Here is a 26,969-nt window from a genome sequence, read left to right as displayed (position 1 = left end):
AGCCAGAGGGTTCTCAGGTGAGGGGGGAACCCCGTGGGGGAGGGGGTGAGAGTCTGACAGGTAGACCTGGAGTGTCTGAGGCAGAGGGTTTGCAGGTGAAGAAGGAGGATGAGGGTGAGGGTCCGACAGGAGTGTCCCCCGCGGGGTCTGAGGGGGAAGGGCTGGCAGAAGGGGTACAGAGATCTCAGAGAAGTAGGTGCCCCCCGTATGACATATGTGGTGCCAGGAGAACCGAGTGTGATTTCTACTGCTCTGGGTAGTTATGTCACTGTTTTCTGCACCTGGGTTGGGTTTTGTGTGTTGCAAGAAGCCTCGGGGAACTCTGGTAATGTCATGAGGGCATGACATTTGCTGGTGGGGAGAGAATGTACAATGTCCTGTGTATGTTAATCAAAATGGCTTCTTTGTTTTGTTAAGAGTAGGAACGCTTCTTTGTATGATAAGTGTTTCTCTCACAGTTGTTTAGCTTTAGACTTGCTGATATGGGGATTGTATTCATTTGTTGACCAATGGGGAATGTTATTTTGTCTTGTGGTCTGGGAGCGGGGGTTTCGTGGTCTTTTCAGGGGAGGGGGGAAGAAGACGCCGAGGAAGGTGGACGTGCGCTGCACTGCTCGGTCAACCACCTGGGTGGTCCCAGGTGTGAGGACGTGAAGGTCAGAGGAAAGTGACAAGGGGTCGAATGGTTCGATGGTTGAGCTCCAACGATGTGTCCTAAACTGACTGAACTTTGATAAGTTGGCGCCTTTTACTTTATTTTCTTTTCCTTCATATATACTGTATTGTATAGTACTCTTTTAGTTTTAGTAAAATCTTTAAAGTGTGTTCCATAACGGTATCTGGTGTGAGTTTGATATGGTGTGTGTGTGCGCGGCATAAACTTGATTCTCACAGCACCTGCGTGTACAGGAGGTGGGGTTGTGAGTGGCTGGATCTCCTTTTCCCCTAGACATATACCAGCCTGTTGGGTAAGTGTTACATAAGAACAAAGTAGACACGTTATTCCTGGATCAGTGTTTTTCTTTCAATTAGTTTTATGTTTTGGAATTTTAAGCCATAACAGTAGCAATGAGTAAGTTTTAAAACAAACCCGACTTGACTCGCAGCAACGGTTTTGTTTAAAAACCACAAGACACTTCCTTTACAAGAAGAGAGAAATGGTTGAGGAGAAAAAAAGCACAGCGCTTTCTTTTTCCTTCAGAAGGGGGAAGAGAAAAATAGTCAATTTGAAAATTAGGGCAAAAACGTACAAAATTCATGGGTTCATAAATAGTGAATGCCAGATGATACTGATAATAAATAAAAAAAGAGCAGAAAAGACTGGCTACGTCAGAAAGATAGACATGTTTGATTGCACAGCGGATAAATGGCTGATGCATACTGACCAAACTGAGCTGTATTTTCAAGCAAATAAAACAAGTGCCAGTTTTGCTGAGAGCAGTAGGTGGAAAAGCACACAGTTTGCTTAGAAGTTTAATTGCTCCAAACAAACCAGCCAAAATGAGCTCAGATGATATCATGAAAGTACTGCAGGAACAGCTAGGACCAAACCCATTGTTGATTTCAGAACAAAGTTTCATAAGTAGAACCAAAAGGAAGGGGAGTCAATTTTAGTTTACATGGCAGAATTGAAGAAATTGTCAGATTGAGCTTGTCAGTTCAATGATGGACTTAAAGATCATTTAGCTTCTGGAATATTACAAGGCAGCATTCAAAAATAACTGCTGACTGAAGCACAACTTACATTTAAAAGAGCAGTTGAAATTACTGTTTCAATGGAAACTGCAACACAATTGAGTTGCAGTCAGGAATGAAAGTGAGCATGAACAAAATTGTATCATCTAAGCGGAGGTCTGTCTGGCTGAACAAACTGTGGCACCATTATGGCAGGGGGTCACATACACCAGACTGATGCAGGTTTAAAGATGAAACATGCAGAAAATGCAGAAGAGTAGGACACACCCATATTGTCTGCATGTCAGGCAGACAAAAATAGCTGGATTGCACAGGGAAATGAACAAAAAATAAAAAGTCAAGTTGCAGTTTCAGAAAAAGCACTGACCTGCATGTTGTTCATGAAAAATCTGATAGTGATACAGGACAGATAGCTTGTGATTTACAACATGAAAACTAACAGACAAGCAACATGGCTTACAAATGAAGTGAACAGCAAATTAATTAAAATGGAATTGAACACTAGTTTGGCTGTTTCCGTCATTCCACAAAATGAGTTTTAACGGCATTTGAAAGATTCTAAATTTGAAACCTTCAGAACTTATACTGGAGAAGAGGTAACTCCAGTGGCAATGACATGCCTAACTGTGAAATACAAGAACCAACAAGCCACATTGGGCTTGCATGTGGTAAAAACAAGAGGGCCAGCATTGTGGGACCATGATTGTCTGACACAACTACAACTTGATTAGAGAACATTCATCATTTGCATGCCACATCCCCAGTAAAAGTCAACTGAAAGTGAATTAAGAAAGTTTCTGGATGGTGCCACAATAGTGTTCAAGGAAGGCATTAGATAACTCAAACATATTAAGTATAAAATGGCCTTAAATGAAAATGCCACAGCCAAGTTTTACAAAGTCCATCCAGTTCCTTAAGCAAACCGTGATAAAGTAGCCAGCAAGCTACGTCACGTGGAGGCTGCAGGAAATCTTTCCAAAGGTTGAATGGGCAACACCAGTGGTCCTAGAGGCCAAGAAGAATGAGTTTGTCAAGATCTGTGGTGATTTTAAGGTCATCACTAACCCAGTACTGAAAGTAGATTAATACCTTCTGCCTAGGATAGAGTAAATCTTTGCAAACCTTTCTGGAGGAAAACACTTCAGCAAAGTGGACTTTGTTGGTCTACCTACAGATGGAGATGAAAGAAGAGTCCAAAGTGTTTCTCACCATAAACACTCACAAAGGGCTTTGTTGCTACAATAGACATGTTTTTGGAGTAGCATCTGCACCTACACTCTGGCAGAAAGCTATGGACCAGGTGCTGTAAGGCTGCCCAGGCACTCAGTGTTAACTGTTAAACTGCATTGTTACCAGTAAAGATGACAAGTAACATCAATAAAATCTCAAGACAGTGTTAAAAAGATTAGAAGATTATGGGCTTAGAGCCCAATGCAACAACTGTGATTCTTTTAAACCAAACATCATTGATGCACAAGTATTTCACAAGTGCTCTGAGAAAATTCAAGCACTGGTAGATGCCCAAGGCCTAAGGACATGTCACAATAGCAGTCCTTTTTAGGATTTGCGATTTACTGTAACAGGTTCCTGGAACACCTAGCTACTGTACTCCACCCCTTGAACTTATGACAGATCGGGAAGAAATGGCAATGGACAAAGCAGAGTGAGGTGGCTTCCAAAAGGTAAAGGAAATGGTGGCATCAGACACTATACTCACACAGTATAATCCACATCATCCAGCGATGCTTACTTGTGATTCCTTGCCTTGGTATACTGTAGGTGTAGTGATGATATATGTTATAGGCGATGGGAGTGAATGGCCCATAGCCTTTGCGTCACGTTCGCTTACCACTGCAGAGAAAAGTTAAGTGCAGATTGACAGAGGGCCTTGAGTCTGGTTTGGGGTGTAAAACATTTTAATCAATACACTTATGGGAGAGAGTTTATCTTCATTACTGATCATCAACCACTGGTGTCCATTTTCAATCCACAGAAAGGTTTGCCACTAACTTCAGCAGCACAAATGTAGAGATAGGCTCTGGTTCTTGGAGGACACAATTGAATTCAGGAAGATGACTAATCATGGAAATGCTGATGGATTGTGCTGTTTACCCTTGGAAATATAAATATCTAAAATAGTTACAAAAGAGGACATGGCTGTTGACACTCTCTTCCCAGTGCAAATCAGAAGTCTCCCTCTTACAGCATAAATTGATCCAACTGGAAACCTGGAAACCCCACTGTAAAGTTCTCGTGTAGGTGTAGAAACTCTGAACTAAACACTGAGTTAAACTGAAGTCAATGAGGCAGGATTGCCATAAGATTAACCATTTACTGTTCATTCTTCCACATTAATGTATGATGAAAACTGTTGATAAAACAATACAAAATATATACAGTATTTGTTTCCTTCTTGGCATCACAGTTACATCATAAATACTTGTAAAAGTAAAACTACAACAAACTATATTACATTAAAGTACAACATACAGTCAGAATCTACCTACGCCATCAACAACTTTAAATACACTTCAACACAAACTATCCAGCAACGCTTTCAGTAGCACAAGAAAATAAACTTTATCAACCATCATTATTTTTAACAGAATCAGCGTTAACATTTTTACTCCAACATATTGATTCTCATATGAACTTATGGCGTTGCTTCTATGATGTTTTTTAGTGCGTAGAATAAAACTTTTCTTACACTAATCCTGTACACACAAGCCCCCGCCTTCCCATTTCTCCAAACCAGTATTTTCCCACAAGACGCGGCGAAACACGGTGTGATGTCATCGCATGCCGCAATACAACACAATGAATTTACTTTCAACAACCTTAACTTTAACTAGAAAATAATTACAAATGAATTACTAAAGCGAAAATGTAATAAAGCTAAACAAATGCCTTAAGGGGAACACTGTCATACATCCACATGGCCACACAAAATGTCCGGACTATGCAACAGAAATCCCAGTTCCCCCAAATTGCTAACACTGGGATGAATTTGTTCTTGACAGGGGTTAACTTTATCTGGCAACTGAGAACTATCTTACCATCCAAGCTGAAAGCTAAAGTATTAGAGGAGCTACATGCCGGTTATTTGGGCGTGGTTAAACTGAAAGCATTGGCTTGAAGCTTTGTCTGGTGGCCTGGGATAGATCAGCAGATCGAGGAGCTTGCCATGCACTGTTTGGGATGCCAACATGTCCAAAAATGCCAAGACCAGTGTCTCTCCATCCTGGGAATCATTTGCATTGCCTTGGCAGAAGATTCATGTGGATTTTGCCAGATAATTCACGGACATAAATTTCTTGGTAGTAGTGGATGCAGCCAGAAAGTGGCTGGAAGTGTTCCCAGTAGTCTTCACTACAGCCTCACACACTGTTGACATGTTGAGAAGCCTCTTCTCAAGGACTGGTGTTCCAGAACACTCAGTCAGTGACAATGGACCACAGTTTGTTTCGGAATAATTCGGTCATTCCCGTACACGGATGGAATAAGACATATTATGTCTGCAGACTACCACTCAGCTACAACTGGCTTGGCGGAAAGGTTTCTCCAGGGTCTAAAGAATACACTGTGAGCAATGTCAGCAGAACACACTACACTGACACTGAATCAGAAGCTCGCCAATTTCCTCCTTGCTATCGCAATGCAGCACACTGCACAAATAGCAACTATGCTGATCCTGGGTCATCCCTTGAGCTTACGCTTGGATCTCCTCATCCCAGTCTCAGAAGAAGTCTGCAAGACAAACAGCTGAGACAAATTGAGGGCTCTTCAAGCAAGGAGGTTCGACGTTTCACTCCTGGGGAGGGACTACAAAGTTGATCAAAAATGGGTCCTTGGAAAAATTAAGGGCAGAACTGGACTACTCTCCTACACAGCGGAGATGATGTCTGATGTCATCTGGAGACAACAGTTGAGGTGAGCAGAGTCAATTGTTGGAAAAGGAAGGTGTCTTTAACTGTCAGAACACTTTCTGCAGTCCCAGACACAACTCCTACAACCACCATGGAGCCACAAGTCTCCCCTTCCTTGTCAGGAAAGACATTGTCCTACAAGAGTAGGAAAGCCTACACGGTTATTAAATCTCTAGTCCTGAATGGGACAATTTAGAATTTACTATGCTGTGGATGTCTCTGTACAGCAGCAGTTGTATTATATAGTATACTGTATATGTAGAAAGCACTGAACAGCTGTCTGATCCTGCCATTCAGCAATAAACCAATGAATTGGACTTACAGCATCCCACACCTTCAACAGGGTGTTGCAATCAGAAGAAAGGCAATTAAGACAAGCACTCGCTGTTGGACTGCACACCTCCTTCATACACCAATGGCTGTCTATCTCAGGTAGCACGATGATCTACACCAACTACAGCTCTTACTAACGAGCAATTCACCGATGGGGTAGGCCTGTACTACTTCACTACTGGCATGTATTACTTTAATGTTCAGCAGAGTCTTGTAATTGTAAAAAAAAAGAGAATAACAGCTTTGGTTGATCCCGCAGAAGCCGAGCTCACCATCATCTTACCAGAAGATGAATTTGTGGCTGAGGAATTGGTGCATGGGAAAGGATTTCAGATTTCTGGAGCATTGGGATCTCTTCTGGGGAAGGTATGACCTGTACAAAGAGAATGGGTTACATCTGAAATGCAAGGGTGATCAATATCCTTGCAGGCAGGTTTACTAGAGCTGTTGGGGAGGCTTTAATCTAATTCAGCAGGAACCCGAGTGTTAGGGCTGAGGATGGGGCAATTGGTATACAAGTAGACTGTGAGACTGAGGAAGGTCAGGCAGATGAAAGGGCAAAATTGCAGTTGGTGAGATGAGTTGAAGTGTTACATGGGGCCAAAATCTAAAAAGGTGATGAATCCAGGACTGAAGGTGCCACATCAAAAGCATGTACCATACTGAATAAGTTAGATGATCTTGTAACACAGTTAGAGCTTGGCAGGTATGACGTTGTAGGCATCACTGAGATATGGCTGAAGATCATAGCTGGGAGATTAGCATGCAAGGATACTCATTGTGTTGAAAGGATAGACAATTAGGCAGAGAAGGTAGGATGGTTTTGTTGTAAAAAATTAAATCAGATCCTTAGAAAGAAGTGACATGGGATTGGAAGATGTAGAATCCTTGTGGGTAGAGTTAAGAAGAATAAAAAGACCCTGATGGAAGTTAGATACAGGCCTTAAGCATCAGCCAGGACAACTGGAGATAGAAAAGGCTTTTAAAAAGTCATGGGAGATTTCAAAATGAAGGTAGATTGAGAAAATCAGGTTGGTGCTAGGTCCCAAGAGATGGAAAAGTGCTTGGAAAATTTGACTTGTCATTTAAAACTTTGACTAACATCTCTAGATATGTGGTGGAGAGTATATTGACTATTATGGGAACACCAATGCCCTTGAATGGAAAAGCCTACAAAATGTAGTGGATATGGCCCAGTCCATCACAGGAAATGCCTGAGGTACAGGCATAACGAAGCACACTAATTTCTCAATTGCTAGGATCTTCCCGACTATTCTACTTGCATTTAGTATTATGACTTTCTGGAGATTAATTATTTAATGCTATTGTTTAGTGCCTTGGAATGATACTGTTGTACATATTACTATTGGGGCGATGTATACCCTTTTCCATGTTCCATAGTCTTTCAAGTCCCTCTTTTAATTCAGCATATTTCTGGTGTTTTTCACTAACTGATTTCTGTATGTGTGTTTGACATGGCTATATCTATTAAGTAAGTTGTTCTTTGGAATGACTATATCTATTAAGTAAGTCGCTCTTGCTTGTTTATCTGGTAATATATATATATCCAGATAGTTATTATGGATTGATAATAATGGATCAGTTGCAATATAATTTGTAGGACTCTGACTCAGGCTTGTATTCAGGTTTGCCACTTGATTGTGCCTGTAAAGTAATAATATTAAGCTGTTGCAGGACCCTGTAATGTGTTGGATTGTTTCTGGTTTCTCTTTGCACTTTTTGCATTTATCGTCTTGAATTTATTGGTGTTTTATTATGTATTTTTGATAATTTTTTTGTGTTAACCACCTGGTCCTGAATTGCCACAAGGAACCCTTCTGTTTCTGGGAAGAGGTTTCCAACTCTGAGCCAGGTGTTCGTTGCTTCCTTGCCAACATTTAGTCTGCTCAGATCATGGGGATGTCTTCCATGGAGGGTCATGCTCTTCCACTGGTTAACTGATTAATGTTTTCTTCTATGATGATAATTTCTTCATTCTTCTGGGTTGTGCTTTCATTTTAGTTTAGTGGTGCATTCTTCTGATCAGAATTGCATATGCTCACATGGAGTCCTGAGTCCCGTTTCCGTTGATGAAAATATATCCTTAGAAGTTTTATTTGACTTGTGTCAATTTTTATGTCCATTATTCCTCATCCTCCTTCTGTAAATTTTCCATGATCAGTTTTGGATCAGGATATTATGCTTAAAGAATATGTTAATGTGGGTAAAGCCCATTAACCTTTTGTAGAACATAAATATCCATTTAACTCCAGAATCAATGTCAGGTCTCCACAGATCTCAAAAGTGTTAGAGAAGCTGAGGGGTATCTTCAAAGTTCAAAGTAAATTTATAATTAAAATACATATATGTCACCATTTACAACCATGAGATTCATTTTCTTGCAGGCATTCACAGGAAATATTAGAAACATAATAGGAACAATGAAAGTCCATGCCAAACAAGACAGGCAACAACTAATGTGCAAGACAACAAACTTTACAGATGCAATAAGAAAAAAGGAAATAATAATAATAAACTTTTGACAGAATTTACTTCAATACTGAGGAAGATCTGCCAAACAGAGCTCAATCGTAAAAATATAACAAAGGCAATCCGTATTGTGGTGGATGAAGCTGCAGCTGAGGTGGGCATTGGGGGCCATCCCATTCCAGGGAGAAGTGAAAGGGAAGACACACACTTGTGCCTTCTCAAACAAGTTCAACTCTACACAGCACCGTAATGAGGTAGGATACAGGGAGCTACTCACCACTGGAGGAATGGAGACATTGGCTGATGGGAACCATTGAGCCTTTCCTAATCTGGACTGACCTCTAAAACCTCATCCATACACCAGGCCCCCTAACTCAACCCATCTCAGGCTCACTGGGAACTTTCCTTTGAGCAATTAAACATTACCATCGCATACGGACCCAGCTCCACGAACACTAAGATGGACACCCTGTCATGACAGTTTGACCCAGTTGAAATGGAAATTGACCCTCAACCCATCATTCCATCCTCTCTGATCATTTCTCTGATCATCTAGGACCTTGAGAACCAGATCCACCAGGCCCTACAGCCCGAGCCTACCCTGCTGACAGACCTGACCACAGCATACACATGTTGGTGGGTGTACTCCAATGGCCTCACCCCTCACCTCTCTCCAGACATCCAGATGCACAATGGACACTTGATTTTCTGTGACACCAGTTCTGGCGGCCCACCATGATCACAAATATACATCAGTGTATCGCTGCCTGCCTTCAATGTGTTCAGACCAATTCCTCCAACCAATAGCCCTCTGGACCCTTGTGGCCTCTACTGGTCCCCTCAATGCTCATGGGTTTTGTCTCACGTTTTCCACCTCCCAATGGGACCATGGTGATCTTGACAGAGGTGGACCAGTTCTCCAAGGCAGTCCACTTCATTCCCCTTCCCAAACTGAGGGAAGTTTCAGCCGCTGGGACAGTGGACCTGGTTCTACAACATGTAGTTCACTCTCACTGTTTCCCTTGTGACATTGTGTTGGACAATGTGTCTCACAATGCCCACAATTTGTCTCCCACTTCTGATGAGCCTTGTCCTCCCTCCTCCACACCACAGTGAGCTTGTACTCAGGCAATTATCTGAAGACCAGAGGCCAGTCATAAAGAGCCATTCAGCAAGTGAGGATTTATCTCTGATGATTCACTGCCTCTAACCCTTCAACACTGAAGAAGTATCATCTTGGCAGAGCGTTTCCACAATCTACACACCTCCTGTGCCATGGGTACATTATGCATTAAAGTGCTTCATGGTTACCAACCCCTGTTGCTCCCCACAGTGGTGGAGGTCCCATCTGCTAGGGCCCTGGTTTGATGTTGATGGAATGCTTGAAAGAGGGTATGGAGGTCCGAGCTGCCATCCGCATCTACTGCTGCCAGGCCAACTGCCTGCAATGTCCAACCAGACTACTATGGCCTGGGGACTGTGTCTAGCTGTCCACCAGAGAACTGCCCCTGCACACCCACAAGCTCCCACCCCAGTTCATTTGTCCCTTCAAAATTACCCATCACATCAATCCACTCACTTACCATCTGCAGCTGCTACCATTCCTCTGGATCACACCTACCTTCCAGGTGACCTGCCTCAAGCCCATTGTCCATGGACCACGCAACCCACCTGAGCCTGTTCCTCTGGAACCTAGAAGGTGGAAGGTGGTCCAGGGTAGACAATTCATGTCACCATGGGCAGGGGTGCAGTACCTGGTCGACTGGGAAGGGTACAGTTCAAAGGAGAGTTCTTGGCTGCCATCAAGTTACATCTTGATTCCATCGCTCATTGAGGAGTTCAACCAGACCCATCTGGATTTTCCTGGGCCATCAGGGGCTGGCTGTAGGAAGGGGGTCCTATAGGGCCTACACATGCAGCCACTTCCCAGCCTCCACCCAACTAATAGGCATCACCTGCCACTCATTTCCAACTCACCACCTGCAGCCTATTTAAACCCAGCTCTCACCTACGGTCCTTGTTCACCCATCGAACCATCCAGCTTCAACCAGTTGCTGCTAGCTTCAGTTACCATAAACATGAGTAATTCTTCAGATGCTGGAAATCCAAGTAACACACACAAAATACTGGAGAAATTGGGTCAGGCAGCATCTATGGAAATGAATAGAATTTTTGGGCCAAGGCCCTTCTTCAGGATTGGAAAGGAATAGGAAAGACAACAGAATAGAAAGATGGGGGGTGGGGAAGGAGGATAGCTAGAGGGTGTTAGGTAAAGCCAGGTGTGTAGGAAAGGTAAAGGGCTGGAAAGGAAGGAATCTGATAGGAGAGGAGAATAGACCATAGGAGAAAGGGAAGGAGGAGGGTCCCATGGGGACGGGCCCAGCAGCTTCGCAGCTGAAGTGTTGCCTCACCTGAAGGGACTGTTTGGGGCTCTGAATGGAGATAAATGAGAGAGGTGTAACACTTAGATCACTTGTAGGTTTAAGTACCAGGAGGGAGATTAGTGGGGAGGGATGACTGGACAAGGAGGGAAAGATCCCTACAGAAAGCAGTGGGGGGGGAGGTAAAGATATGTTTGGTGGTAGGATCCCTTTGGGGATGGCAGAAGTTACAGGGAATGATCTGTTAGATGTGGAGGCTCATGGAGTGATAGGTAAGGACAAGAGGAACTCTTATCACTGTTAAGGCGGCAGAAAGGTGGAGTGAGCGCAGATGTTTGGGAAATGGTGGAGATGTGGGTGAGGGCAGCATCAATGGTAGAGGAAGGGAAGCCCCTTACTTTGAAGAAGGAGACATCTTTGATGTCATGGAAAGGAAAGTCATATGCTGGGAGCAGGTGCGGCGGAGACGAAGGAACTGAGAAAAGGGAATAGCATTTTTACAGGAGACAAGATAGCCATGGGAATCAGTAGGTATATAAAAGATATTAGTCGAAAGTTTGTCTCCAAAGATGGAGACAAAGAGATTGAGAAAGGTGAGGAAGGTGTCAGAAATGGTCCAAGAGAACTTAAGGGCAGGGTGGAAGCTGAAGGCAAAGCTGATGAAATTAACGAGCTCAGTGTGGGTGCATGGAGCAGCACCAATGCAGTCATCAGTGTAACAGAGGAAGAGTTAGGGAGCATTACCAGGGAAGACTTTGAAAATGGACTGTTCTAAGTAGCCAACAAAAAAGCACACAGTAGCTGGGGCCCAAGCGGATGCCCATGGCTACCCCTCGAGACTGAAGAAAGTGGGAGCAGCCGAACAAAAAATTGTCGACGGTGAGGACCAGTTCTGCCAGACAGAGGAAATAGTGGTGGAGGGGAACTAGTTTGTTATTTTATTGTCTTAACGTGAAGCGTCCCTGGATACTGACTGAAGCAGCAAATCCAAGAAGATCAAGTAAGCTACTGATAGTCAGTATTGCGCCACAGCGGGTTAAGGGTTTTTTGGTAGCAGTGACCTGGAAAGCAAGAGTGTTGGTAATGAGGTTCCATCCAAGGCCCAGACTGATGAATAAGAGGGAGGTCTTGTCAAAGATCAAGATTCTGTAGACTTTTGGCCAAATCTTCAGATGAGAAACATTGTGTAACCTCAGCACCCCCAGGTGCAATCTTATGCAATTTGAAATTAGACTGTGTCAACATGTCTTGTGCTGCTCTCAGCACGCTGACTGTTTGTTTGGAACTAGAAAATTATTTAAGACCATCATTAACACAGAAAGATCTTTTGGTATATCATTGTGCTTCACTCCTGAATCCATTCTCTCCCTCAATAGGTGTCCTCTGAAGGCCATATACTGCCAGAACTGTTGAAGGGGAGTTACCAAATACATGAACCCTCAAGCGGTACTCCAGGATCTTGTAGTCCAATTGGTGGTTGTGAAACAAGGTAGTCTCGAAGATCGTCTCACACAAGGAAGCTGTCTGTCATCTCCACGATGGACTCAGTTCTGATAATCATGAGGACCCCAAGCATGTACTATTGAGGTTTGGACCCCACAAGAGCACATTGTTCAGTGATATGCCTTAGAACTGCACACTTGAATTGAAGACAATTCATATCTGTGTGGGTTTCTGGAGGTGGTTAACACTGAAGTTAGTCAAATACTAGTTTTGTTTGCTGGGATCCAGTGGAGGTCCTAACTCAGCATGATTGTTCCTGAAGAGTCTCTGCATGACACTCCATGTAATGACCTATCATGTCTGAGGAAACAGCACATCCTGATGCCTTCACCATCATTTTGGAGAGATTTTAACCAGGCCAGCTTGTTAAAGTCACTAAATGATTATTATCAACAAATCACCTGTGGTACCAGAGGAAATGATACACTAGACCACTGTTACACTAAGATAAAGAGTGCCACACTTTGGAAAGTCTGATCAACTAGCTGTACTTCTACTCCTAGGCAAAGACTGAAGACTGCAGCACCAGTAGTGAGGACCGAGAAGATATGGACCAGGGAGGCACAGGAGCGCACAGGACTACGTTGAATCAGTGGGCTGGACTGTATTCAGGGAGTCATCTTTGAGCCTGGATAAGTAGGCCACAGTTGTCACTGATTTCATTAAAACTTATGGTACATTCCTAAATCGAATGCCATGGATGAACCAGAAGGCTCATAGTCTGCCGAGGGCTAGATTTGTGGCATTCAAGTCTGGTGACACAGATCAGTACAAGAAAACCAGATATGACTTGCAGAGGGCTATTTCAAGAGTGAAGAAACAATTCCAAGCAAGGTTGGAGGAGACATCAGATGAACATCAATTCTGGCAGGGTTTGCAGGCCATTACTTCCTACAAAGCAAAACCCAAAAAAGCATGGCAGCAATACTTGACACTCAGACAAGAACAATACCTTTTATGCTCGCTTTGAAAGGGAGAATAAAACCACAGTTATGAGGATCCCTGCAGTATCTGGTGACCCTGCGATCTCTGTCTGGGTGGCCGACATCAGGCTGTCTTTCAAGAGGGTGAGGTACTAATCAGAAAGCTACAGAATTGAGGCTTCGGTACCTCCCTCTGCAACGGAACCTTCGACTTCCTAACTGGACAACCGGATTTTGTGCGAATTGCAAATAATATTTCCACCTCAGTGGCATACCACGGGGTGTGTACTTAACCCACTCCCCTACCCTCTCTATACCCATGACGATGTGGCTATGCACAGCTCAAGTACCATTTTAAATTTGCTGATGATACAACCATTGTTGGCAGAATTTCAGATGGTACCAGCTATACCAATTAGTTCAGTGGTGTTACACCAACAGCCTTGCACTCAATGTCAACAATACCAAAGAGCTGATTGTGGGCTTCAGGAAGGGTGAGATGAGGGAACACAAAACAATCCTCATAGAAGGATACGAAGTGGAGAGAGTGAGAAATTTGGAATTCCTGGATGTCAATAGCTCTGAGGACCTAACCTGGATGCAACAAATAGATGCAGCTATAAAGAAGGCAAGACAGTGGCTACATTTCATTTGGAGTTTGAGGAGATACGGTTTATCAACTAAACCATTTGAAAACTTTTACAAATGTACCATTCTGGCTGGCTGCATCATTGTCTAGTATGGGAATGCTACTGCACAAGATTGAAGTAAGTTGCAGGAACTTGTAAAATTAGTCATCTTCATCATTGGTATTAGTCTCCGTAGTATCCAAGACATCTTCAAGGGGTGGTGCCTTAGGAAAGAAGCGTCCATCATTAAGGACCCCATCATCCAGGGCATGCCCTCTTCTCTTTGTTACCATCAGGAAGGAGATACAGAAGCCTGAAGGCACACACTCAATGATTCAGGAAAACCTTCTTCCCCTCTGCTATCTGATTCCTAAATGGATGTTGAACCCATGAACACTAACTCATTATGTTCTTATTTCTGTTTTTTTCTTTGCACTACTTATTTTAATTTAACTACTAAATAACTCTAGTGACTCTGATGCGTGAAAATCGTGAGAGATGAGCAGTTTCTGAGATGGGAGATTTACAAATGTATGTAGAGGTACATTGTTACCAGCAATGTACAATCAGTGGCTACTTTATTAGATACACCTGTACACCTGCTCATCAGCCAATCACGTGGCATAAAAACATGCAGACATGGTCAAGAGGTTCAGTTGTTGTTCAGACCGAACTTCAGAATAGGAGAGAAATGTGATCTAAGTGATTTTGACTGTGGAATGATTGTAAATGTCTGGCGTGAATGAGGAGAAGAATCAATGGGTGTGAGCTGTTAATGTGAAAGAATCAGACTCAGTTCCATGTATGTAAGTTATTGATATCAAGCCATAGTACAACATGTCAAGGGACTTTGCCCCAGTGAAGGCTAATTCTTAGTGAAGGCAAGGAAGGTAAACTGTGCTCTGGTTTCAAAGTGCAGAAGAGAAAGAATACTGTACAGCATCATTCTATTCTGAGTCAATGAACATTCTGCAAGACTGTTCAGGTCATGTTCAATAAGGATTGGATTTCAGAATCCTTGCCCAACAAAGATCTGTCAACCTTGATTTTGAAATTTTCAGCTAACCAAGGCTCAATAGCCCTAGGGAAAGTGTTCCAGATTTTCATTACATTATGAAGGAACAAGTGCATGACCCCATAATTAAGTTACTTCACTGTTTCTATGAGGCTCACTTGTTCTGTACTCTTCCAACCGCGGAAATCATTTTTTCTACTGTTTCATCATCATAGCCACCTCCAGTAGATGTATCTCTTATGTATACATTCAATGAAACACAAAACAGGACTGCAGTCCGCCTTTGCAATGTAAACCTTTTCAGTATTAACCCTGGGATCTGCACTGCAGTCCTGTGTGATGAAATTATTGCAGGGAGGGTTGGAAAAGGCTTTCCCTGATTTAGCTCTTTATGACCATGACAAACATGGAGCAAGTGCACATCATTAAGGTGCTTGAGCCTGCTCCCCATTTTGTTTAATAAGATTATGACTATTCTGTTCTTGACTTCGATGTTGCATTATCTATTATCAAATATTTCTCTAACTGTGCCTTAAAAATATTTAGCATCTGCTTCCATAGATCTTTGTCTCTCACAACTGAGAGGCAAAAAAGCCTTATCTCAGTCTTAATTTGGTGATTCCTTACATTTAAAGTGATGCAAGTCCCAGATATTCCCACAAGAGGAAACACACTCTTCACATCCATTTTGTAATGACCCCTCAAGACACTATATGATTCAATCAAACAATAACTGAAGAATGAACTATCTACATATGCATATAGGAAATAGGATTTCTCTGAGAGCTAGCATGGTCTTGATGGGCACATGGCCTATTTCTGTGTCATAAGAAAATATGAGTATTTGATTCTTCTTCCAAAAAATGACAAGTAGTGGGAGGCCAGACCTGTTTATTTAATTGCTATGAAGAGTTGCATATTTTTCAGCTGCATGGCATGGGATTTAAGTCAATGGGTGCACAAAATGAAAAGACTCAGCAAGTATGACTAACTCCCCCTGCAGGCTACTCTCTGGTTATATTTTGAGACTATTTCAGCACTTGAGCAGTGTTAAATTAGCCACTGATGAAACTGCTATACTTCCCTCATTTAGTCAGCGAATTCTTATAAGTTACTTCTAGCAATTGTTTCTGGAAATACAAAAGTGCAGATCTTTTGATTGATTGATTGATTGATTGATTGATCTATTTATTGATTGATTGATTGATTGAGATACAGTATGGAATAGGCCTTTCAGGCCTTCGAGCTACACCGCCCAAAGATCCCCCAATTAATAGTAGCCTAATCACAGGACAATACCCAGCTAACCTCTTTGGATAGTGAGAGGAACTTGGAGCACCTGAAGGAAACCTGTGTTTTCGTAGGGTGAACATGCAATCTCCTTACAGGCAGCAGCAAGAATTGAAGCCATGCCACTGGTACTGTAAAGCGTCGCACTAGCTAGTATGCTACCGTGCCAATGATTCGTGAACATTTAGCTGAATTCCGGAAATTACATCATTATTCGTGGTGGGTCTCATCAGCAAGAACAACTAGTCAGCTTACAGAGAGGAGGTGCAGCGGCTAATGGACTGGTGCAGAGCCAACAACCTGTCTCTTAATGTGAACAAAACAAAAGAGATGGTTGTTGACTTCAGGAGGGCACAGAGTGACCACTCCCCGCTGAACATCGACGGCTCCTCGGTAGAGATCATAAAGAGCACCAAATTTCTTGGTGTTCACCTGACGGAGAATCTCACCTGGTCCCTCAACACCAGCTTCAAAGCAAAGAAAGCCCAGCAGTGTCTCTACTTTTTGTGAAGGCTGAGGAAAGTCCATCTCCCACCCCCCATCCTCATCACATTCTACAGGGGTTGTATTGAGAGCATCCTGAGCAGCTGCATCACTTCCTGGTTCGGAAATTGCACCATCTCGGATCGTAAGACCCTGCAGTGGATAGTGAGGTCAGCTGAGAAGATCATCGGGGTCTCTCTTCCCGCCATCACGGACATTTATACTACATGCTGCATCTGCAAAGGAAACAGCATTATGAAGGACCCAATGCACACCTCATACAATCTCTTCTCCCTCCTGCCGTCTGGGAAAAGGCTCCGAAGCATTCGGGCTCTCACGACCAGACTATGTAACAGTTTCTTCCCCCAAGCTATCAGACTCCTCAATATCTGAAGCCTGGACTGACACCTTGCCCTACTGTCCTGTTTATTATTTATTGTAATGCCTGCACTGTTTTTGTGCACTTTATGCAGTCCAGTGTAGGTCTGTAGTCTACTGTAGCTTTCTCTGTGTTTTTTTTTACTACGTAGTTCAGTCTAGTTTTTTGTACTGTGTCATGTAAACCATGGTCCTGAAAAACATTGTCTCATTTTTACTATGCACTGTACCAGCAGTTATGGTCGAAATGACAATAAAAGTTGACTTGACTTGACTTGATTTGATTATTATTAGGAAAGGAAATGCAGTGAATTCACAGCAACCCTGTACATTTTTCTGCTGCATAGATTTGATTCCGAGAACCCCAGTGAATTCGTGTTTTCCTATTGGATAAAAAATATTTTCAAAATAATACAACTGTGTAATTTCTATAAACAAATTCTGTGCAGTTCTAGCAAAAAATAATCTTAAAAAGTAAAAAAAGCCTCATCATTTTCTTGTGTAATTCCCAAGTGTATCACAGTTAATTACTTATCTTTAAAATGTGTTTGTGACATTTATCGGTCATTACAGACAACTAAGGGTCAGAGTCCCACAAATAATAATTGAGATAAATAACACCCAGTTCGGATTAGGTAGAAATAAACATCCAGGCAAGAAAACGGAAAATACTGGCACATTTGGTAGGTAGCATCTGTGGAAAAAAAACCAAACATAGAACATAGAATAGTACAGCACAGTACAGGCCCTTCGGCCCACAATGTTGTGCCAACTCTTAAATCCTGCCTCCCTTATATCCCCCCATCTTAAATTCCTCCATATACCTGTCTAGTAGTCTCTTAAATTTCACTAGTGTATCTGCCTCCACCACTGACTCAGGCAGTGCATTCCACACACCAACCACTGAGTAAAAAACCTTCTTCTAATATCCCCCTTGAACTTCCCATGTCCTCTTGTACTGTGTAGTGGTGCCATGGGGAAGAGGTGCTGGCTGTCCATTCTATCTATTCCTCTTAATATCTTGTATACCTCTGTCATGTCTCCTCTCATCCTCCTCCTCTTCAGAGAGTAAAGTCCTAGCTCCCTTAATCTCTGATCATAATGCATACTCTCTAAACCAGGCAGCATCCTGGCAAATCTCCTCTGTACCCTATCCAAAGCTTCCCCATCCTTCTTATAGTGAGGCGACCAGAACTGGACACAGTTCAAGTGTGGCCTAACCAGAGTTTTGTAGAGCTGCATCATTACTCCACGACTCTTAAACTCTATCCCTCGACTTATGAAAGCTAACACCCCATAAGCTTTCTTAACTACCCTATCTACCTGTGAGGCAACTTTCAGGGATCTGTGGACACATACCCCCAAATCCATCTGCTCCTCCACACTACAAGTATCCTGCCATTTACTTTGTACTCTGCCTTGGAGTTTGTCCATCCAAAGTGTACCACCTCACACTTCTCTGGGTTGAACTCCATCTGCCACTTCTCAGCCCTCTTCTGCATCCTATCAATGTCTCTCTGCAATCTTCGACAATCCTCTACACTATCCACAACACTGCCAACCTTTGTGTCATCTGCAAACTTGCCAACCCACCCTTCTACACCCACATCCAGGTCATTAAAAAAATCATGAAAAGTAGAGGTCCCAGAACCGATCCTTGTGGGACACCACTGGACCCTCCAGTCCGAATGTATTCCTACTACCACGACCTTCTGCTTTCTGCAAGCAAGCCAATTCTGAATCCACCTGGCCAAACTTCCCTGGATCCCATGCCTTCTGACTTTCTGAAAAAGCCTACCATGTGGAACCTTGTCAAATGCCTTACTAAAATCCATGTAGATCACATCCACTGCACTACCCTCATCTATATGCCTGGTCACCTCCTCAATGAACTCTATCAAGCTTCTTAGACATGATCTGCCCTTCACAAAGCCATGCTGATTGTCCCTGATTCTCTAAATGCCCATAGATCCTATCTCTAAGAATCTTTTCCAACAGCTTTCCCACCCCAGACGTAAGGCTCACTGGTCTATAATTACCCGGACTATCCCGACTACCTTTTTTGAACAAGAGGACAACATTCACCTCCCTCCAATCCTCCGGTACCATTCCCGTGGACAACGAGGACATAAAGATCCTAGCCAGAGGCTCTGCAATCTCTTCCCTCATCTCGTGGAGCAGCCTGGGGAATATTCCGTCAGGCCCCGGGGACTTATCCAACCTAATGTATTTTAACAACTCCAACACCTCCTCTCCGTTAATATTAACATGCTCCGGAACATCAACCTCACTCATATTGTCCTCACCGTCATCAAGTTCCCTCTTATTGGTGAATACCGAAGAGAAGTATTCATTGAGGACCTTGCCCACTTCCACAGCCTCCAGGCACTTCTTCCCACCTTTATCTCTAATTGGTCCTACTTTCACTCCTGTCATCCTTTTGTTCTTCACATAATTGAAGAATGCCTTGGGATTTTCCCTTACCCTACTCGCCAAGGCCTTCTCATACCCCCTTCTTGCTCTTCTCAGCCTCTTCTTAAGCTCCTTTCTTGCTACCCTATATTCCTCAATACCCCCATCTGATCCTTGCTTCCTAAACCTCATGTATGCTGCCTTCTTCCACCTGATTTGATTTTCCACCTCACTTGTCACCCATGGTTCCTTCACCCTACCATTCTTTATCTTCCTCACCGGGACAAATTTATCCCTAACATCCTGCAAGAGATCCTTAAAACATCGACCACATGTCCATAGTACATTTCCCTGCAAAAACATCATCCCAATTCACACCTGCAAGTTCAGGCCTTATAGCCTCATAATTTGCCCTTCCCCAATTAAAAATGTTCCTGTCCTCTCTGATTCTATCCTTTTCCATGATAATGCTAAAGGCCAGGGAGCGGTGGTCACTGTCCCCCAGATGCTCACCCACTGAGAGATCTGTGACCTGACCCGGTTCATTATCTAACACTAGATCTAGTATGGCATTCCCCCTAGTTGACCTGTCAACATACTGTAACAGGAATCCGTCCTGGACACACTTAACAAACTCTGCCCCATCTAAACCATTGGAACTAATCAAGTGCCAATCAATATTAGGGAAGTTAAAGTCACCCATGATAACATCCCTGTTATTTTTGCACCTTTCCAAAATCTGCCTTCCAATCTGCTCCTTGATATCTTTGCTACTACCAGGGGACCTATAGAATACTCCCAATGAGTAACTGCTCCCTTCCTGTTCATGACTTCCAACGATACTGACTCAAAAGAGGATCTTGCTACATTACCCATCCTTTCTGCAGCTGTAATAGTATTCCTGACCAGTAATGCCACCCCTCCTCCCTTTTCCCCCCTCTCTATTCCTTTTAAAGCACTGAAATCCAGGAATATTGAGAATGGATTCCTGCCCTGGTGCCAGCCAAGTCTCTGAAATTACAACTACAACAGAATTCCACGTATGTATCCAAGCTCTCAGTTCATCACCTTTGTTCCTGATGCTTCTTGCATTGAAGTACATGCACTTTAGCCCTTCTACCCTACTACCTTTACACCCTTTATTCTGATTCTCTTTCCTCAAAGTAAACATTTCAAATCAAGAAACCTTTGGAAAACTAAAAAAAAGGAATTGGTTTTATATTTCAAGAGGATGGGATGTGATGGGTATAGTGTAGCTAGAAATAAGGTGTAGATGTTTTCAGGTGAATGGAATAATGGGGTAGTTAGATAAAGAGAAAACAAACACAAAAGTATGAAATGAGGGCAGTTAGGGAGTGACAATCCAAACAAGGAAGTATAAAAGTTGTTAAATGCAGGGCTGTAGAAACATGCTGCAACTCTATTCTTTGCTAACAGAGTGAATTGAATTGAATTGAATTGACTTTATTTCTTACATCCTTCATATAGATGAGGAGTAAAAATCTTTACGTTACTTCTCCATCTAAAAGTGCAATGTGCAAATTATACTAATTTATAATAAACAGTATGTACAACAGGACAGTCAATATAACATAGAAATACAATTGCATCGGCATGAATTAATCAGTCTGATGCCCTGGTGGAAGAAGCTGTCTCGGAGCCTGTTGGTCCTGGCTTTTATGCTGCAGTACCGTTTTCCAGATGGTAGCAGCTGAAACAGTTTGTGGTTGGGGTGACTCGGGTCCCCAATGGTTCTTCAGGCCCTCTTTACACACCTGTCTTTGTAAATGTTCTGAATAGTGGGAAGTTCACATCTGCAGATGTGCTGGGCTGTCCGCACCACTCTCTGCAGAGTCCTGCAGTTGAAGGAAGTACAGTTCCCAGACCAGGCAGTAATACAGCCTTAAGGATGCTCTTAATTGTGCCCCTGCAGAAAGTTCTTAGGAATTGGGGTCCCATGCCAAACTTCAACCACCTGAGGTGAAAGAGGTGCTGTTGTGCCTTTTCTCACCACACAGCCTATACGTACAGACCACGTGAAATTCTCAGTGATGTGTATGTTGAGGAACTTGAAGGTTTTCACCCTCTCAACCCCAGATCCATTGATATCAATAGAGGTTAGCCTGTCTCCATTCCTCCTGTAGTCCACAACCAGCTCCTTTGTTTTTGCAACATTGAGGGAGAGGTTGTTTCCTTGACACCCCTGTGTCAGGGTGATGACTTCTTCTCTGTAGGCTGCCTCATTATTATTTGAGATTAGGCCAATCAGTGTAGTGTTGTCAGCAAATTTAATTAGCTGATTGGAGCTGTGGGTGGCGACACAGTCATGGGAATACAGAGAGTAAATGAGGGTGCTTTGAACACAGCCCTGTGAGGAGCCAGGTCAGAGGAGCAGAGGTGAGAGAGCCCACTCTTACCAACTGCTGGCGACCTGACAGGAAGTCCAAGATCCAGCTACACACGGCAGGGTGAAGGCCGAGGTCTCTGAGCTCTGAGCTTGTGTCGAGCCTGGAGGGAATTGTGGTGTTGAATGCTGAACTGTAGTCCAAGAACAGCATTCTCACATAAGCATCATTCTTCTCTAGATGTGTAAGGACGGTGTGTAGGGCTGTGACTATTCTGTCATCAGTTGACTGGTTGTGTCAGTAGGTGAATTGTAGGGGGTCCAGTGTGGGTGGTAGCAAGCTGCAGATGTAGTCCTTGACCAGCCTCTCGAAGCATTTGCTAATTATTGAGGTGAGTGTGACAGGGCACCAGTCATTCAGACATGGTCTTTTTAGGTACAGGAACAATGGTGGATGTTTTGAAGCAGGACACTCTACACTGGGAGAGGGAGAGATTAAAAATGTCTGCAAACACACCTGCCATTTATGCCACGCAAATGCTGAGTACCCAACCCTGGGATGCCTTCCGGTCCCGCAGCCTTGTGACTGCCCACTCGTTGGAAACACCTGCGTACTTCAGCCTCAGAGATAATGGAGGTGCAGGTCGCATCAGCAGCTCTCCTCATGGTCTCAGTGTTGGCGACATCGAATTGAGCATAAAAAAACATCTGGATCTTCTGGGAGAGAGGCAGGAATGTTGGAAACTCCACATTGGAAACAGTAAGCAATGTTACAGATGGGTGACTTACAACAACAATGACCAGTTCTAATAGACAGAGAATGAAAGATATTTGAAGTTTTAGAATTCAGTAGTGAGTCAGGAAGGATACAATGTCCCTGGGCAGAATCTACTGTGCAATTGCTTAAGCTTATGTTGGGCTTTGTTAGAACAGTGCAGGTGGCCACAGATGGATGTCAAAGTGATAGTAAGATGTAGAATCAAAATGGCAGGCAACAGGAAGCTTTAAATTGCCCCTGTGTACCCCTGAAATATTTTCCCATTCTGCACTTGGTTTCTTCACTGTTGAGGTGGCAGTGTGAAAAGCAAATGCAGTCAGTCAGAGAATCACTGCTTCACTTGGAAGGACTTTAGGTCTTGGACATCTAAAGTGGCATGGGGGAATGCGATAGGAAGGGAAACAGCTGATAGGGACAAGAGAGTGAATTGGTGAGTCAAAAGACGGATGGTTCCTTTGAAGTGCTGAAAGGGGATGGTATGACCTTGCTGGAGATGGCAGAAGTTGCAAGGGATAATCCATTGAATTCAGTGCTAACTAGATAGAAAATGAAGATTGGGGAAATTTATTCAGAAGGTGGGGGGGTGAGAGCAGGTATGTGGGAAATAGATGAGATGCAGTCGACAGCCCAGTCCACTACAGTGGAGAGCAAAACATGGTTTGGGAGGAAGGAAGACGTCGCAGAGGCACTTGTATGAACCATCTTGTCAATGGAGTAAATACCACAGAGAAGGAAAAATTGGAAGAAGATTGTAGTCCTTCCAGAAGTGTAGGTGAGAGGAAAGATGGTTGAAAGAGCTGTGGGAATGTGGAGATTGATAATGGATCTGTGTGGGGTTGGCATTTATGCCCTCAGACCAAATAAGTCTTCATCAGATATCACGTTACGTGATTACAGGAGGAATGGAGACCGGCTCGCCTGATCAACATCAGTTGAGAAGGTGTGTAGTTTCAAGTTCCTCAGTATACACATCACCGAAGATCTCACCGGAACTGTACACACTGGCTGCGTAGCAAAAAAAAGCACAACAGCGTTTCTTCCACCTCAGGTGACTGAAGAAATTCCGCATGCGCCTCCAAGCTCTCAGGACCTTCTACAGGGGCACCATTGAGAGCATCCTGACTGGTTGTATCATCGCCTGATACGGGAACTGCACCAACCTTGACCGCTGGGCACTGCAGAGAGCGGTACGGACAGCCCAGTGCACCTGTGGATGTGAACTTCCCTCCATTGAGAACATTTACAGCAGCAGCTGCATAGAGGAGGCCTGGAAGATCACTGCGGACACCAGACACCCCAACCCTAAACGGTTCCAGCTGCTTCCATCTGGCAAACGGTACACAACATTTAAGCCAGCACCAACAGACTTCGGGACAGCTTCTTTCTACAAGCCATTAGACGTATAAATTCACGTCTGTACATTGCAACAGAGTAATAACGCAAAGATTTTTACATTCGTTCCACAACGTGAAGGAGTAAGATTTAAATAAATTCAATTCCAAATACCTTCCTTATCCTACAGATGTGTACACTGGTTAATTGACTAACGTAGTTTACTTTAGTGTGGGTTAATGGTAAACAGAGTGAAAGAACGGGACCAATAGGATTGCTTTCGTGGCAACCGACACAAACTCGATACAACAATCTTAAATTACTGTTGAGAATTGGGAGAAAGGGGTATTTTAAAGGGAGGTTGTGAGCTCGCAGCGTCCTCCCCATCCTTGCGTCTGCCGGAAAAGTTGGAGCGTTCAGGATTGAGATACAGAGCGGGGTAATGGGCAAAGACGGGTAGGAGGAGACGGTTCAAGGGGCATTATTGCTGGAGCAGATTCAAGGGGCAGGTTCGAGTTACGACATTCCTGTGTGAAGGGCGAGACTGAATTGTGGTAGATGTCGAGATTGCTGTTCCTTCACCAGTCCCGTTTGCTCAGCTCAACCTGAAATCATGTCTTGAACTCCGGCGAACCAGCACTGCAGGAATTCGTCCAAATTTAAGCATCTGTCAATTCGTTGTTTAAAACAAAATGATCTAGTGGACGGAGGCGAAATGATGTGAGAACTGAAAGAGATGGTGTGCCGGTTCCACGGGCTGTTTGTGATCCACTCTGTAACATCCCAAGGAGATGGTGAGACTGTATTTAACAATTGTTCTCTCTTGCTGGGATTGCACTGATCGTACTGTCCTCTCATTCGGCTCAATCGGAGCAACAGGTTGGCGGCAGCAAAGTTGCCCGCTCCTCCCCGCCTGGTTTCTCCGGGTTTGGCTGTGCACTGACCTCCTGCAAGGCACCGCTCGGGGATGTGCTGCGGCGGATCGCAGCCTATCCCTTCTCTGACTCTTCGATTGCATCAAACGACGAAACACCCACCCCTCCCCACAGAGATTAAAAGAACCGGGAGCTGCCTCGCTGCTCCACTTCACTGCCGCAGAGAGAAGTCGTTCCACCGGAGATCCGTGGGCGCACGGTGCAGCCGGGATGGGAACACTGACACCCAACTTCACTGAACTCTGGGGAAACGGCAGCCAGGACAGCGGATACACCCAGAAGGGACCTTCCCCGGAGAACTCCACCAACATATTCGTGCAGCCCTTCTGGCAGATCGCGCTCTGGTCCATCATCTACGGCTGGGTTGTGGCAGTAGCCGTCTTCGGCAACCTCGTCGTCATCTGGATCATCTTGGCTCACAAGAGGATGCGGACGGTGACCAATTATTTCCTGGTCAACCTCGCCTTCTCGGACGCCTCTGTGGCCGCCTTCAACACCTTGGTCAATTTCATTTACGCCGTTCACAACGACTGGTATTTCGGAGAAACATACTGCCGCTTCCACAACTTCTTTCCCATCGCCGCCATGTTCGCCAGCATCTATTCCATGACAGCAATTGCTGTGGACAGGTAACCCCGCCAGCCAGCATCAGACACCCCTTCACATGTAGGGTAGTTTGTTATGTCCTCCTCTAAAGCAAGACCTCAGGGTAGGTTCAGATTCCTTCCTGATGCTGTACTGGGTCCATAGCGTGCGATTGGGTGGGGCAAAGCACGACTACCAAAGGGGGTAGGTGCGGGTGGGTAAGGGTGGTTCGAGACCGTCCTCAAAGCATCTACTAGGGCGAAATTAGATCTTATTTGGTTACATACGTGTCCAAAGTAGCACTGCCAGTATATTTAAAATTCCAGTCCTCCTGGGCTACTGAGGGAGGATCTCAGGTGGTTCTGCAGTTATCCGGACGGCACACTGACTGATACACACCGACGACAGTTGGGTAGTTGGAAATTCTTGTAACTCGGTGATCTCGACAAAAAGTTTTCGAAACTTCATCCTGAAGTATTGCCCGATCCGCAGCCCTTTCACTACGCTTAGGTGGTCCTAACTGTGATGAAGTTACAATCCGTCAGCAAATGATACTTTGACAAGACCCTGAGTGGAAGAGGTTGGGGCCTCCGCTGCGGTGACCCAGGGTTAGTTCGGACCGCCCGCGCTGTCTGCCTCGAATTCACATGCTCTCCCTTAGATGGGTAGGTACACGAATCAGGGCATGCGAGAGAGATTAAGAGTTGACAGGGGAAACGTAATGTGTGTGTGTTGGAGAGAGAAAGAGAAATGCGAGGTGATGCATTTGATGATCTGTCAAATGGAGACAGAACATATATACAGTAAACGGCAAAGCCCTAAGGATTGAACAGTTCGATCTGGAAGTCCGCGTCCGTCATTGTCTGAAAGTGGTAGCACGGGTGAAGGCATATGGCATGCTAGCCCAGAGGTGTGGCATACAATTTGGGATGTTAGGTTACAACTTTACTAAGCACCAGTATGGCTTCATTTGGAGTATTTTGTGCAGTTCAGCGTGCCACGCTATAGGAAGGATATTGCATTGGAGAGATTACAAGGCAGAGTCACCGGGATATTCCTTAGTTTGAATGATTTAGTTATGGGGAAAGGAGAGGTATGTTTTCATTGAAGGATCAGGCCTGATGGGCAACCTGATAGACATCAGGTATATAAAATTACAAGAGGCATGGATAGAATTAATAATTAGAATCTACCCACCTCCACCCCAGTGTGGGTATGAAAAATAAGTGGCTGTAGTTTTAAGAGGAAGAGTAAGGAGATTTAGAAGGATTGAGGAGTAATAGTTTTGTACAGAGAGTGGTTGATATATGGATTCACTGCTAGAGGAAATGGTGGCATCAAACATAATCACTACATTTAGGAGATGTAAAGACAGGAAGAAGAGAGAGAGAGTGACAGTGTGTGTGTGAGTGAAAAAGAGAGAGTATGAGGGTGAGAGAGAGAGAGGGTGTGTGAGAGAGAGAGTTTGTGTGTGTGTGCATGGGAAGGAAAGAGAACGAGAGTGGGGGAGTGTGTGTGCGCATGGGTGAGAGAATGT

The 26,969-nt window shown here is 44.0% G+C and overlaps 1 protein-coding gene across 1 annotated transcript in view; it reads left to right on the top strand.

Moving 5' to 3' along the window:
* The first annotated feature begins 24,541 nt into the window (after nt 1-24,541).
* Nucleotides 24,542-26,969, top strand: part of LOC140713879 (neuromedin-K receptor-like) — an 83,223-nt gene continuing 80,795 nt past the window's right edge. The window contains exon 1 of the mRNA XM_073024503.1: nt 24,542-25,476. Within this exon, the coding sequence (XP_072880604.1) occupies nt 25,058-25,476 (419 nt within the window). The 5' untranslated portion in view covers nt 24,542-25,057. The remainder of the gene's footprint in view (nt 25,477-26,969) is intronic.

The sequence above is a fragment of the Hemitrygon akajei genome, chromosome 2 (genome assembly GCF_048418815.1).
Source record: "Hemitrygon akajei chromosome 2, sHemAka1.3, whole genome shotgun sequence".
Lineage (NCBI taxonomy): Eukaryota > Metazoa > Chordata > Chondrichthyes > Myliobatiformes > Dasyatidae > Hemitrygon > Hemitrygon akajei.
The sequence above is the reverse complement of the archived record's forward strand: the minus strand, read 5'-3'. Positions and strand labels throughout refer to the sequence as shown.